A 15450-nucleotide genomic window follows, 5' to 3' on the forward strand; every position below is an offset into this window, starting at 1 on the left:
TTCTGTTTGTGCAGTTAAATCCCATCTCTGTTTCTCCTGTATGTGGTGCAGAGAGGGAACAGGTGGTCACCAGTGCCCTGCTAATAGCTCTTCAGATGTTTGCAGCCCATTATTAAATCGCCCTCAGAGTTTCCTTCTTGAAGACTAAATAATTAGCTACCCTTTTCTGAATCATGGGGTGGAGAGGTGAATGTAGTCACCAGCCTCAGACGGGGGCATATGTGGTAGAAAATCTTGAACCAGTGTGGGGGCTGGAGGTAAGACGGGGTGAACGTTGCAAAAGCTAGGCCATCAGATTCCTTCATTTCGGCAAGATCCTTGGAAGTGATGCCAGCAGGCAGCATACAAGATGACAGGTCTAGTGCCATGCAGAGATCAGCTGGAGGTGAAGTGTCACCGGTGAGCCAGACATCTTCAGGGGTTATGGGCACCGTCAGGTGCACCCCTGCCCCGGTGCAGCCCCCCACCCTGACTCATTCCAGCCAACGGATTGGCACCGGTCCTCCTAGGCAGGAGGGTGTGTGAGCATCACAAAGATGATGTCCTGGCATGCCAAGGTCAAGGTCAAACTGTGGACCACCTGCATCAGCATCTCCTGGGAGGCTTGTTAGGAAATGCAGACCTGCAGACCGCGTCCTCCAACCAGTGCATCAGAACGTCTGGGTGAGGAGTCTGAGAATAGGGATGTTAACCAAACACCATCCCCCGCCCCCCATGTCCATGTACAGTCAAGTTTGGGAATGACTGCTAGTGTGTGATGTGGCTTTCTCTCCTCCAAGTGTTGGCCACCAACAAGAAAGAGAAAACCGTCTAGGGTAAGTAAAGCACCTAGTACAGTGCTTTAGTAATAAAAGCAACTTTGTGTGGTTGTTTCTATTTTGAAAACCAAAAATAGTGATAGCTAGAATTTCTGGAGCAGATCCTCAGTGGTGGGCACCATGCCAAGGGATGGATATAGGCTGGCCTGTAGAGTCCTCACCTCCATGAAATAGTGGCTGCTAGTATCCCATTCAGTGAAGAGGGAGCTGAGATGCAGAATTGTCTCAAGTCCCATGGCTGCTAAGTGGCAGGTGGCATGATTTAGTCCCAGTCCTGGCTGATCCTAGAGGCCAGGATTTTAACCTCCACTTTGTCCCTTCCTTCTCCCTAACCCACATTTCCATCCAACTCTAAAATAGAATAAGAGGCACCACAGCCACAGATTCAGTGTTATGGGAGAAAGAAACAGAGAACCACTTACTGTGAACCCACGCTAGTGTTTCACATACATTTTTCTCATTTGCTTGACTCCACGCCAGCCCTCAGAGGGAAGTATTATACCCATTCTGCTGGTAAGGAAAACTGAGGCTTCCAGGGATTAAGGGGCTTGCCTAAGGCCACACAGCTATTATGTAGACAAGGCTGGACTGGACTCCAGATTATTGTGATCATCAAACCACACTGCCCTTTGGTAAAGATGGAGAAGAAAGGGGTCCAACTCCTTACATGGGATTACTTGGTCATGTCAGCCCTGGAGCTCATACTTAACAGGTGGCTGCCCTTCCTATTGCCAGACCAGCGATTTAATTAGCCCAGAGCCTTCTTACTTCCCCAGAGTTCAGAAACACTGCCCAGGGTTACAGGCACAGCTAAAACAGGATCTGAATGGCATGTTCGGGAAGCCGTATAATTAAAACTGACTTAGGAGACAAGTACCGTCAGCCTGTTTGGCAGAAATAGAAAGTCACCTAACCAGAATGTGTATTGCCTATATGGTTGCCAGAGACTGCTTTTTGCTGTTCTGGCACTTTTTAATTACAATAGATACCCTGAGGTCTGTGGTTTGCACTGCCATTTCTAACTACCTTCTGAAGGACCCTGAAGAGCAAACCATTATTATGTGTCTGCCATCTGGGGTTGGGTCTTGATGAGGCGCCAGGTTCCTCTAAGAGGCTGTAGACTGAGGTGAGCCCACAAGCGCCCCCAGGAGGTGGCTGAAGCCTTAACTCTTCCGCTAATCTGAGCCCCGTTCTCTGTTAGGAGGGTCTGAACTGTTTTAGGGAACCCGATCCTCTCCCTCTCCACGTGGTCTTTGTGAGATAGTGGCTCACGACCTCTGCGCACCTGGTCCAGGTGGACGCAAGCAGCGTGCTGGCTCCTTTGGACACAGTGCTTGGTCCAGAGGTAGGCACTTAACCCAAGCAGGACCACTTAGAATTTTTCCTTAAGATTTCATTAAAAGTCCCCCTTACTTTTGGAGCATAAGCTATTAAAATCTAAACTCAAGTGCACTAATGGCCATCTTCCTGCCATGTGAAGCAAACCTATCCCAGGGGAAAAAAAAGTCCAATGTTCAGAGAAAAGCTGCGAAGAGGTGCGCTATGGAGACAGTGAGTCCTTATGACTTCTTTTGCATCTCTAATCCAGCCCTGACACTAGGATTTGCCCTTGGACTTCCCAGTTAATGAGCCCATAAGTTCTTTCTTGTTGGATGGAATTGAGTTTCTTCCAGGAACCCTATATAATACATATCTGAGATCAACAGACCCAAATATAAAACCCCAACTACTCCCCCAGCAAACCTGCCTTCCTCCAGCCTCCCCTGCCTTCCAGAACCTCATCACTGCTTATTCAGTTACAGCCATCGGTTCATTGCCATGACCGTTGTTCAGTCTCGAATCACCTCATACCTGGATTGCTACAACATCCTCCCTGCCTCCAGGCTTGTGTACCCCATGTCCACAGACACACACACACACACCCCTGCCAAAATCTTTCTGGGCCTGACCCTGCTCTTCTACGGGCTAACTTACCAGGTTGCCAGGCATCTGGCCTCTCCTACATGTTAACCCCACCTGGCAACACTCTCCCTTTGCTCCAGCCAGACAACTATGTGGCAGTTTTGACTCTCACCCCTAAGCTAATGAACCTGCCACTTGCGGGGGTTCCTAATCCCTTCTGTGCCATGGACCCCCTGCTAGTCTTTTGAAGTCTGTAGACCCCATCTCAGAATAATGTCTTTAAATCATAGAGTGGAATACATAGGATTATAGGGAAATGATATAATTCTTTTTTTAATGTTTATTTGCTTATATATGTATTTATTTTCATTTACTTCATTTTGAGAGAGCACGACAGTGGGGAAAGGGGCAGAAAGAAAGGGACAGAGAGAATCCCAAGCAGGCTCTGCACAGAGCCCGATGTGGATCTCAATCTCACCAACCATGAGACCATGACCTGAGCCCAAATCAAGGGTCGGACACTTAACTGACTGAGCCACCCAGGTGCCCCTGAAATGATTCTAATGAAACACACTTATAAAAAATTTAAAACGAATTTAAATATGGTAATGCATGTGATTCTTCATTAATGCATTCAATAGAAAGATCTACTGGTTGTGATTTTCAAGCAGTAAAGAATGTAAATAAAATTTCAAGTTATTCACAACAACTGTAATGTGAGGTGAATATATCTGATTTCTATTGACTTCTATTTCTATTGGTGACAAACCCAGGTAAAAGTTAAGATTGTCGTGGTTTGCTGCCTGCATCCATAATGAAAGGAGATAATGGATCGCACGCAGAGGTTGGTGACAAGGGAGATGTAACTCTTTTCTTTCCTAAGTTCAGGGACCCCGCAGAATTCCGAACTGGGGGTTTTCCCACCGAGACCCGGGTGGGTGCCAGCTGCCTTGTCCTAACAGGCACAGCCTTGGTCTGAGTCCAGATTATACCTCAAAGCCCAGACTACAGGTCCCTGTGAAGAGCAGGGAGAGGCTCACAGAGCTGGGGACCCGGAAAGCCAGTCTTGGAGTGACGTCTGACGAATGACTTCGAGCTGACTTCTTGTTCATGCTTTCTTTGGAGGCAGAATGGCACAGCTGTGAGGAGCTGGGCCTTGAGAGTTAAATTAAAATAACTGCCTGCATTGGAGGAGGGGTGCTTGGTTTTCTCAGACAGTTTTAAGTCTTTAGGGATTAAGGGATCAAACCAACCCCAAGGGTTTCCTCCCCCTTCCCCCAATACCCAGCACTGTGAGGCAGTATGGTGTGGCGGCTAGGGGAAGGATTCTGGTGTAGGCTGTCAGGGTTTGAGTCTCAGCTCCTCAATGCCAGTACCCCCGGGGCAAGTTACCTCACCGCTTTCAACCTCCTCTAGTCTCATCTAGAGAGAGTAATCTCATCTAGAGATAGTAACAGAGCTCACCTCATGGTTATCAGAATTGAAAGTTGTACTTGTGTAAAAGGTTTAAAGCGGAGCCTGGCACACGGTCTCAGAAAGGTTAGCCATTCTTCCTGGGAACACTTGGCAAACGCTGTCACCTCTCTCAAGTCCCCCAACCCCCCGCTCCCCCGCCCAAACGCCCACCCCGGTAGACAGCCCTCTCCCCCCAAGCACCGTTTCCATCCAGCGCTGAAGAAACATTATAGATAAATACCATTAAGTGGTCAGGAGCGCACACTGTGCGGATTCAAAGGCCAGTGCGTGTAGCTACCAGCTGTAGCTGGAGGGGATCTACCTCACTGCACCCCGGTTTCCTCATCTGGGAACCGGGGGCAACTGCAGCACCCCCCTCAAACGGTTAAGAGGAGTCAACAGCAACAGCAGAAACTACCGAGCGCCTACTCTGGCCAGGCGCTGTGCTTGACGCATAGCGAGCAAGGCAGAGGACGATGAAATGCAATCACGCCTGTGAAGAGTTGAGCACAGTGCCTGCCGGATTACAAACGCTGGGCACTTTGCATGCCACGTGCTTCGAATGAAATATTACATACTAAAAAATGTAAACCTGTTAGATTTTTACAAAGAATATATACACATGTGCACATTACACCTTTTGTTTATGACTTGCACGTTCATTCCCTCAGCTGGCCCTGGAGAAAAGGCAGGGCAGACAGAGATTTTAAGCCATTTTTAGTGATGAAAAGACAGAGGAGTTGATAAACGGGAGACGGCTGGGGATTTTAAAAAGAGAACCGGCGGAGGGCAATGTTCCACTTCAAATCCCTCTGTGCAGAGTGGGCCCCAATTCTGTGGCCCCGGGGTGGGAGAACCGGCTCCGGGGAGGAATCCAGGCCCTGGGCGCCCCAGAGACGCGAGCAAGCGGGACAGGATGGACACGCCCGAGGGCGCACGCTCGCTGGCGCGGAGCTTCAAGCCGGCAGAGGCGCGCACGTCGCGGGCGCGACGCTGGGTGGCGCTGCCGGGCCGCCCCGCGCCAGACCTGTTGAGCCGAGGGCGCAACTCGGGCAGGTTTAGGGCAAAGGGGCGCTCCGCTCTCTTCGCACGCCCCTGCGGCCCCGGCCGCAGCACCTCCCTCGGGGTGCCCCAAGCCCCACCTTATCTTAAGGCTCCGGTTCATTTGGCCCCTGCGTTCCTCGCCGCAACAGTTCTAGGCTCGTCGGGTGGGGCGGGAATAAAGTTTGTCCGAGCTGGACTGGGAGAGGGGTGGTGGGGAGGACCCTCCCCGCTCCAGACTCCATGGCGGGCAGGACTGTGCCCCCTCGGCTTCAAGGCTGTCCCGGGGGCTCTGCTCTCGGTAGGTGCCAGCCCGCGTGCCGACCGGATGGGCTGACCCGCGCACCGCCCCCTCCCACCCGCTTCCCCATCCCCTCCCCCGCCTCTGGCGCGCACCGGCCCCGGCGTCTCCAGCCCCGCCTGCGCCGGGGTCGCTGCAGTCCCCGCGGCCGCCCCGGGCTCCCTCCCCAGGCGCCCCGGCCTCATTCCAGCCAGGGGAGCGCCTCGGGGGGAGCGCCGGACAGCGAGGGTGGCCGAGGCGGGGGCTCCAGGCGCCCTTGCTCTCCCAACCTGGGAGGCGGCCCCGACTCCGAGAGCCTGAACGCAGGGAAAGGCAAGGACGGGGCGGCCGGCGGAGGGGCGGGCGCCGCTCATCAGCCACGCCAGTCACGTCTGGGGCCACCCGGCTGCCTTTTTCTTCCTTTCCCCCTTCGCCTTCTCCCCCCACTCCCCTGTTGGCGAGGGCAAAGTGGCCGTGGCGGCGCCATGCCCGGGCCGGAGTGAGCGCGAGGGCGAAAATGGCGTACATCCAGGTAGGGCTGAGGCTGGGGGGCAAGGTCCGCGGTGCGGGTGGGGGGTGCCGCGCCCCCTCCGGCTGTGAGCCCGCCAAGGGAGGGCACACGGCTGGGCTCCCACAAACTTGCTTCGAGAAAAAGGGTGCCCGAGGGCACGCAACCTGTGCAGCGGTGGGGTACGCCCCAGGAGAAGGGGCTGGGGACCCCCACACCCGGGGATGAACGGCCCCTGCGGACTCTGCACGGGTGCCCTCTCCTCCTCGGGAGGGAATGGGATTGGGGCGGACTTTTCAGCCCCCCCACCCCACCCCCTCCCCTTGCACCCCACCCCTGGGGAGGGGCCGCCGGGAGGGCGGCCCGGGACGCGCCAGCCGCCCGGCCCGCCAGCTGCCGTTGCCGTGGCGACGGCTCTGGCTAATTGGCCGGCGGAGCGAGCCTGAGGCGGCTGTTCCGGCCAGGAGGGACAAGGACGTCGTCTCTCCCGGACCCTGGGTGCTGAGGGGTGGGGGACACACCATAGGCGTGCTATTGGTGGGGGGCGGGAACAACCGATCACTTTCGGCCATTGCATTGTGGTCTGGGAGTTGTGGACCCCCATCACCTTGAGGAAACTCTCACAAGAATCCTTGAACTGAAATGATTTCCAAGCATCCTTCTTGAGGGGAGGCTGCTTGACTACCAGACCTTTCTCTTCTATACGAGGTGTGTGGGGGGTGGGGGGGTGGGGCGGGCGGGGTGGGGGAGGCAGTGGCGACAGGTCAGCTCCAAGGTCATGCAGTCAGACCTGCAGTCAGACCCGTGGATCCGCTTGCTTTCTGGGGTTGGCTCCTCAGAGCCCAGCAGAGAAGCCTACAGGTTCCCTCATTTAGGGTGCATCTGGGCTCACTTCTACCCTCGGCTACAGCTGGGGGGAGGGTGGCTGCTGGTCTCCCAGTTCCCCACTGGTCACATCTCTCTCATCCTCAGACTTTTCAGCCTGCCAGGAACTCTGTGCTCTGTCACCTGCCTTGGTCTCCCCATCCCTCTCCTGGCTCAGATTTGCTCCATTGGCTTCCATGCAATCTTTAGGTCCTCTTTTCAAGTTCACTGAAGGTCACATTTACTGTGCACATACTGTGTGCTGAATGTTGTTGTGGGGTTTTTCAGCAGTCACCCAACAAACACCCAAGTGACCACCTAATGTGTGTGGGCACTGGGGATACAGCTGTGAAAACAGCAGTCTCTGACCTTCAGAATCCAGTGAGAAATAATATTAGAACATGCTTCTGTGGTTTTTAATAACCACCTTCAGGACAGAGATTAGTGATTTGCCCAAGGTCACACAGCTGCTTAGGGGTCATGGTGGGACCTAGAAGGGAGGATGGGGAATCTGAGGAATTTGTTAAACAGTTAATATGAGAATGGCTTGGTGATACTGTCTTTGCTTCTAGAACAAGGTGTGAAACTTTTTCTAGATCCAGAGAGTAAACTTTTTTCTTGGAGACCTACGTGGCCTGTCACAAATATTCAACTCTGACCGTGGCGCTGGACAGCCACACATACATAATAGTAAATGCATGGGCGTGGCTGAGTTCCAATAAAACTATTTGTACTAGTCAAGAAGTAGTACTTTTGATTTTTTGCAACCATTTAAAAATGCACAAACCATCCTTAACTGGAGGACCGTGCAAAAACAGGTTGCGGGCTGGATTTAGCCTTGCAAGTCATAGCTTGCCAACCTTTGTTCTAGAATGTCTGGGTTCTCCTTCTTCCTGTTTCTTTCTGGCTTGAATCAGTGCTCCTCCATCCAGTCAAATACATGAACCCAGTGGACCCAATGCGTGGCAAGCATGTCTTAGCTTCTTCCCTCTCCTCTTCCTTTTCCTTGGTTTCTCTCATCTTGCCAAACTTGGCGTTTGAGAAATCTGGATGATTGGGCCCCTGTAGTGGCCTGGTCTCTACTCACATGGTTTTATAAATGGTGTCTTTTGATTGCCACACACCCAGGAAATGCTTTCCTCTATGAAAAGAATGGGCATGGACGGTTGGAAAAAAACACTTTATCCTTGCACTTGATTTGAAACATTTTCAAGCACTTTCATTTGTAAGCGCATGAGGGCATAGCTTTTTCCTGCTTTTACCTGCGTGGGCCGGCCTGGACAGTCTGTGGTGCCTAGTAGGTTCCAACTGGTCTTGACAAACCACCTCGTTCTCATAAAGCCACAGAAAGGGTGCAGATATTTTGTAGTGGGGTATTTGCATAGTCCAAGTCCTAGCTTAGCCATTCCATGAAAGAGAGGTAACTAAGGTTCAGAGTGGCCCCCTGACTTCACCCAAGTCACGTGATTGGCCGGTGGTGACGGCAGCACTAACACTTAACCACTCAACTCTGCGTGGCCCCCAAGCGTCTTCAGGCCTTGCCATGTAGGGTTCCCAGTTTTGCTTTTGGAAGAGTTTGTGATTAGTGCCAGAGACTTCGTTTCCCAAGCCGTAATCATTCCCTTATCACTTCAAGGATTTTTGAATTTGTGAGCTATCACTTGTACCAGATTTATTTAATACTTTTTCCTATAAATGGGCTCGCTTATTTTTTTTTTTTTTTTACTTAAAATCATTTGAAAAGGAAACTTTATGTCACTAGCATAATGGAAGACCAGAATCACTTGATATGAGCAGAAGGCAACTGGAAGAATAAACAGGATGATAGTAATGCCACGTGATTAGTTAGGTCCCAGGCTCTGAGCTGAGGTTTGCTCTCTATTTAAAAAAGAAAGAGGGGGTGGGGGGGATTTGCAAGTGTTAGAAACCCGTTAACACATGATGATACCAAAGGGAGACCTCCTGGAAAGGGAAATGAAAAAGAGGGTAAATTTCTCCCTCTTGATTTAAAGTTCTAAGTTTGAGTTCCTCTCTGGGATATATCCCAGGCTGGGATGTGGAGTTCCTAATCTACCTGGTTTACTTGGCCCATTCATCTGGAAGCCACTGTGACTCTTCCCTTGAAGAGGGGGAGGGAATCTGTGCCTTGGAAACCTGTGAGAAGAAGTGGGGGTGGGAGGTGGGGCTGAAAAGGGAGGTAGCCCCACCCCCTCCGCCCTCCCCAGGACCAGATTATGGCTTCCTTTTGGGCTCCCTGTGTTTGTGGGTGGTCATAGGAACTCCCCACCATCACCATTGGAGCAGAATTGTAAGGTAGGGCCTCTGGGAGGGTGCGGGAGCCAAGTGACATCCACTCTGTGCCTGCCTGCATGTTAGCTAGTCATGTCCTTTTGGGTTGGCTTTATGGCTATTTCTGTATAGGAAGGTTTGCTCTTCCCAAGCGTGGCTGCATTGGATAGCATGACTATCTATCCACCCGCTCTGATTCATAACAGCATACGGTGCAAATCAAATCGAAATGCTAAAGTTTCCCATTTATTCGGTGTTGGTTAGCCAGGAGGCTACCAGCAGCCCCGCAGATAGCAGCACCTTGTTAGGGAGTCAGCTCCCTTCCCAGGATGGTAAGTGGAAAGATGCAGGGCTTTTTTTTTTTTTTTTTCCCTCTTTCTTTCTTGCTTTCTTTTTTCTTTTGTGAGTTGCTGGAATATTGCTAAACTGGTCTTGTCTCTCTTTTTGTAATCCTCTCACCCCCGACGCCCCTTGGCTTCTTCGTGGATCTCTAAAAGGGCAGTTGGAACCTTTAAACGAGGTGGGTTAATTCGATGATTCGTGTGGTCTGGTTTCTGATCACGAAGTGCTTGCCTTTCATTTTGGAGTCTTATGTGGGGCTGTGGGGACGTTGAATATTAAAGCAATAACTGGAGGTTAAGAGCGGCACAGTTTCGCTGCGTTTCTGTGGAAGGGAGATCCCGATGAAAACACACTAAGGGAAAGGAGGTGGATATCCCTCCCCACCCCCTCCTTACTCCGTTTGATTACCTCTGTTTACTTTCATGTCACGGAGATTATTTTTAAAAAAAAATCTTTTTGCTTTGCTTTCAAGAAGACAGTAATATTCATTGTGTTTTCGAGAACATATTGTATAGCCCTCATGATGTTGTATAAACCACCCACATGTCAAGAATGACATTCACATAAACTACAAAAGGGAATACCTGTGAATGTTTTGCTCGCTATTAATGGCTCCAGCGAGTTGGTGTTTGCCATCTTTGTGCCTGCAGTTGGTAAATAGAAACGGAAAACATTTTGTTCTAAGTGTTCAGCAGCAGAGACAGACCTCCTGAATGTCATTATTTCTCATCAGGGATCAGCTGCTTGTAATTTCGGGTGTTTTTCCTTTTCCTCCTCTCCACCCCTCCCACACGCCCCCCCCACACCCCCCCCCCGCTCCCCCTCTCCCCCTCTCCACTGCCCACCTCCCCCCAATGGCCTCAGGGTTTTCTTTCTAGAATCTCCGATCTGCTGCTGTGCAGATGGACTTTCAGGCATTGCTGTCAGAAGTGTTATGAGTCCAGCTGTTGCCAGTCGAGTGAGGACGAAGTTGAAATTCTGGGACCTTTCCCTGCCCAGACTCCCCCCTGGCTGTAAGTAGAACCGCTCTGAACTTCCTTGAAGGCAACCTCAAGACCTTTCTTTTCTCGGTTTGCGAGAGAGGGCGCGGGCAGGAGGATAGGGGTAGGAAACAAGGGAAGGCTGGGTGTCCGTTGACGTCTTTGCTGCTGATGAGGACATACTCTCTGCCTCTCCTCTTGTTGGGCAGGCCGGGGGGCGGGGGGCAGCTGGTGGTGAGGCTGTCGTTGAACTGGTTTCCCGTTGGTCCTCCTGAGATATGAACCGTGCGGTGCCGAGCGTGTGGGCACTTTTAATCACGTTGAGTGTCACTCCGAGTGGAGGAAGAGCTCTGTGAGCATCTGTATGCTTCAAGGGATGTCCAAGTTCTAAAGATTCCCATCCAAGTCAGTATGACAAACTGTCCCACCGCCTGACCCGGTGCTTGGCACATAGTCGATGCTCAGTAAAAACTGCTACATGGGTGGTAGATGGAATGAACAAACAAATGCCTTTTTGCTGGTCTGAACAAGAACTTCAGAAACAGGGAAGCAGAAGAGCACCCCCAGGCTCCATCCTGTCCTCCAACGCTGTTTATGTTCTCTCTGGCATCTCTCATTTTATTTCTAATTCGTGCTCCTCCCGCGCCTGCACACAACATCTCCATCTGCCAGTCGCTCAGATATTTTGGGAACACAGTTTTGAAGCTTCTCAGCCACGTGTCTGGTCCACCTCTCTGTGGCTGAGAGAGGAACGTGGCCAGAGAGTCTGGGTTGAGTCTGCCGGTCCAGCGCCGAGAAGGGGCCTGGCCGTCCTCGAGGACAGGTTCTCACGACACGGACGGGGAGGTCCAGAGAGGGCAAGAGACAGTGCAAGGGCCCACAGCCAGAGCCTCAGTGGGAACCCGGTGCTGTTTCAGCCGCGTTTCTGGAAGTCCATGATGCCCCCTCTTTCGCTTCACGTTGGCGGGTCATGGCTCACCCCTCTCACCTGCTCTCCTTAGAAGCAAGCATCAAATATTTCCATAGCAAAATGGCTCTGTGTCAGGCTCCATGCATTCATATCCAGTTTCTCCTTTTTTTTTTTTCTAGTTCTGTGACCTTGGGCAAGCCATTAGATCTCTTTGCTTTGATTTCCCATCTGTAAAACGGGGGTGATAAAAACAATAGTGTTTATCTCCTATGGTTGTTGTGGCAACTGCATGGATTAGTACACAGAAGAGCACTTAAGAATGATTGTCACCTGGTCGGCAGTCATAAATGTAGGTGACCCATCTCACCCTGTTTGGTCTCAGTTTTCTCATCTGTAAAGTGAGAACAGTAATAGAACTTATTTTCTAGGGTTGTGATTAAGCATAACCTGCTTCGCAGAGCAGTAAGTAATCACCTTTTATTATTATTATTATTATTGCTGTTTTATTGTTTATTTTTGAGAGAGGGAGAGAGTGTGTGTGAGCGGGGGAGGGACAGAGAGGTGGGGGGACAGAGGATCTGACAGCAGAGCCTGATGTGGGATGTGGGGCTCAAACCCATGACCATGAGATCATGACCTTGGCCGAAGTTGATGCTTAACCACCTGAGACACCCAGGGGCCCCAGGAATCATTTCTGTTATTTGTAGATTCTTTTTTTTTTTTTCTTTTAGGGACAGAAAGAGTGAGTTGGGGAGAGAGGGAGAGAGAGAATCTTAAGCAGGCTCCACACCCAATGCAGAGCCCGATGCAGGGCTTAGTCTCACAACCCTGAGATCATGACCTGAGCCAAAATTAAGAGTCAGATGCTCTTTTTAAATTTTTTTAGGGGCGCCTGGGTGGCTCAGTCAGTTAAGTGTCTGACTGTTGGTCATGATCTCACGGTTCATGAGTTTGAGCCCCGCATCAGGCTCCGTGCTGACAGTGCTGAGCCTGCTTGGGATTCTCTATCCCTCTCTCTCTCTGGCCCTCCCCTGCTTGTTCTCTCTCTCTCTCTCAAAATAAATAAATAAATTTTTTTTGATGTTTATTTATTTTTGAGAGAGAGACAGAGTGCAAGTGGGAGAGGGGCAGAGAGAGACACACGCAGAATTCGAAGCAGGCTCCAGGTTCTGAGCTGTCAGCACAGAGCCCGACACGGGGCTTGAACTCACGGACTGTGAAATCATGACCTGAGCGAGGTTGAACACTTAGCCAACTGAGCCACCCAGGCGCCCTAAGAGTTGGATGCTCTTGACTGAGCCACCCAAGAGCCCCACTAGAGATTCTTTAAACTGGTGTAAAGATAGTGTTAAGAAATTATTTCATCAGTCATGGATTGTAGCCTGAATCCTGCAGGTGTGCATAGGGTTGAGGTGTTTGGTGGAACCAGTTCATTAATCAAGAGGTCATTCCCATTTTCTGGTGCCCTAGGTACAGAGGTTGGCTCAGCCCATTTGGTATCTTGAAAGCCGTACTCAGGCAGTGCCAGCTCTGTGAGGGCAGGGTTTTTATCCGTGTTGTTCACGCCAAAAAATAGTTACTGACTAACTGACTAACCTACCGGCAAAAATTGAATCCTGGAAGTGCCAGTCATCTGGTTGAAACCTTACAGTTTCTTTGGTAATTATTTCTCGAGTAGGCACTGTGTGCCAGGCACTGTGGGATGCAGAGGCTAGATAGAGTCCCATTCCTGTGCTCAGGAGATTTAAAATCTAGTACAGGAGATAAGGCAGGTACATAGGTCCAGCTACCCCCTGGAGTTGTGCATTCACACCCTGCACACCAATATGACAGTTTTTCATAGAGTCTCACTGTGGAAAAAGTCCAGGGATAATGGCTTCAGGCATCGGTGGATCCAGGGGTACAAATGTTGTCATGGGCATGCATTTGTGCCCTCTCCTCCTCCCTGTCTCTTTCTGTTTCTTCTGTATTGCCTGATTCTTAAGCTTGTTTTCTTCTTTGCTTCATTCTCAATAGCAGCAAACAAACCAGGAGAGGCTCTTATTGTCCTGGTTTGGGTCATGTGCCAAACATTGAGTCAATCACTTTTGCTTGGAGGAAATGGTGCTAGGATCATGCCTGGATTGTCTGACCACCTGGAACCAGGGAAAGGATCATTCCCACCTGACACACATGAACTCAGCTCGTGGACGAGGGGTTGGCAAACTTGTCCCGTAAAGGGGCCAGACAGTAAATATTTTAGCCTCGGCTTAGTCTCTGTCTCAGCCACTCACTTCTGTCATTGTAATGCGAAAGCATCCATAGGTGAGGCATTAATGATTGGGCATGCTATGTTCCAGTCTTACCTCATTTACAAAATCAGGCAGCAAAATCTGGCCCCATAGTTTGCTGATCTCTGTAATAGACAATTTGAGCGCTGTAACCAGAGAGGAGAGAATGGACCCAGGGTAGGCAAATACCACAAATGGTCACAATATCTAGAAAGAGTAGGGGAATCATGGAAAATGAGCCTGCAAGCTCAGAGCATGTAGGGCTTTGAACGTCAGATTGTGGAGTTAGAATTTGAATTTGCTTCTGAACCACTGGAGAATCCTTTTTTTTTTTTTTTTAAAGTTTATTTATTTACTCTGAGAGAGAGAGAGAGAGAATGAGCTGAGAAGGGGCAGAGAGAGGGGAGAGGGAGAGAGAGAATCCCAAGCAGGTTCCACACTGCCAGCTTGGAGGCTGCTGTGGGGCTCAGACTCCTGAACCGTGAGATCATGACTTGAGCCAAAATCTAGGGGGATGCTTACCAACTGAGCCACCCAGCCGTCCGTTAGTGGAGAATCCTGATGGACATTGAAAATCAGTTAGGTACCTTTTCTCCCCAGATACCCAGATGTTAAGTATTACAGATGCATGGCCTGGGTTCTACCACTGAGCTGGCGAACAGTTGCACTTTACCTGGGCTGCTGACCCTTTGTGCAAGCGGGGGACTCTTTCAGGGGGTAAGGAGTTGGGACCCTCTGGGATGACACTTTGGTTTTGCCACAAGCAGAGAAGAGCACTGGAACCTTCCCAGCACAGCCGACGCATGACACAACTCCAGAAGGCCCCTTTCATATGGTCGTCATTATGAATGATAACACCTAGAACTCTGCAGTCTAGAGCCTGAACAGCGGTACATGACCTTCCATGCTTCCCAGGATGAATATCTTGCATCCTGGGTAACAACTTAGTACCTTTGTGGCACGCAACATAATGCAAAATGTTAAGAGAAATCTGTAAAGGGGAGGCGGGTTAAATCATTCAGAAAGTGAATTTACAGCTTGTGCTTTCCCCAGATTTATTTACCAAGTGGGCAGTTGCATGTTATCAAACAGGCAGGGAGTAGAAATGTCAAGTGTACAGGCTTTGCAGTGCTGTTCCTACTGTGACATTTGAGCTCAGAACCACAGGACATGCCTCTCTGTGGGGTGGCAGGTATCAGATGAGCTGGTCCTTTGTGTGTGTGATTTGGGGGGACACACCATTAATTGCCACATATGTTCCTGTCATTTGAATCTCCCATTCTTTCCTTGGCTGGGCTGGGCTGGGGAAGGTCAGGAAAACTGTACAATCCCACTGGCTCCTTTTGGAGCAATGCCAGAAAGATCATCATTGAAGAGTGAACTACTCAGGTTGTTTCTGTGTCCATCAAGCATGTATTGAATACCTACTATATGCATAGCTCTTACAGGCCTCACAAGGGATGCCCAGCTCAGTAGTTTGGGGTGTGCAGCTTAGAGGCTGGTATTACTGGACTTCATTGGGAGTTTAACAGTGGTGCAAAATAAATACCCATCCCAACCCCCACCCCACCAGGCTTCCATTCCCCGGTCTGTAAAGAGGATGAGGGTTGTTAGTAACAGAAGTAAACTTCGGATTGTTTTAAGGGTGAAATGAGATGGTTCAGACAGAGCATTTAGCACAGTGCCTGGCACATAGTTGGTGCTCAGCACCTGGTACCTTTGATCAAGATAAGTACACATCTCCCCCCCCCCCCCCATTTAAGAAGCGTACCTGCTGTGGGAGGTGGGACA

At 50.5% G+C, this 15450-nt stretch overlaps 1 protein-coding gene across 1 annotated transcript in view; it reads left to right on the top strand.

Moving 5' to 3' along the window:
- Nucleotides 1-5613: 5613 nt before the first annotated feature.
- The window catches only part of SYT17 (synaptotagmin 17), an 83547-nt gene continuing 73710 nt past the window's right edge, over nucleotides 5614-15450 (top strand). Inside the window, exons 1-3 of the mRNA XM_043560428.1 lie at nucleotides 5614-6028; nucleotides 9660-9677; nucleotides 10364-10512. Of these exons, the coding sequence (XP_043416363.1) occupies nucleotides 6014-6028; nucleotides 9660-9677; nucleotides 10364-10512 (182 nt within the window). The 5' untranslated portion in view covers nucleotides 5614-6013. The remainder of the gene's footprint in view (nucleotides 6029-9659; nucleotides 9678-10363; nucleotides 10513-15450) is intronic.

Source organism: Prionailurus bengalensis, chromosome E3 (genome assembly GCF_016509475.1).
Source record: "Prionailurus bengalensis isolate Pbe53 chromosome E3, Fcat_Pben_1.1_paternal_pri, whole genome shotgun sequence".
NCBI classification, from domain to species: Eukaryota; Metazoa; Chordata; class Mammalia; order Carnivora; family Felidae; genus Prionailurus; species Prionailurus bengalensis.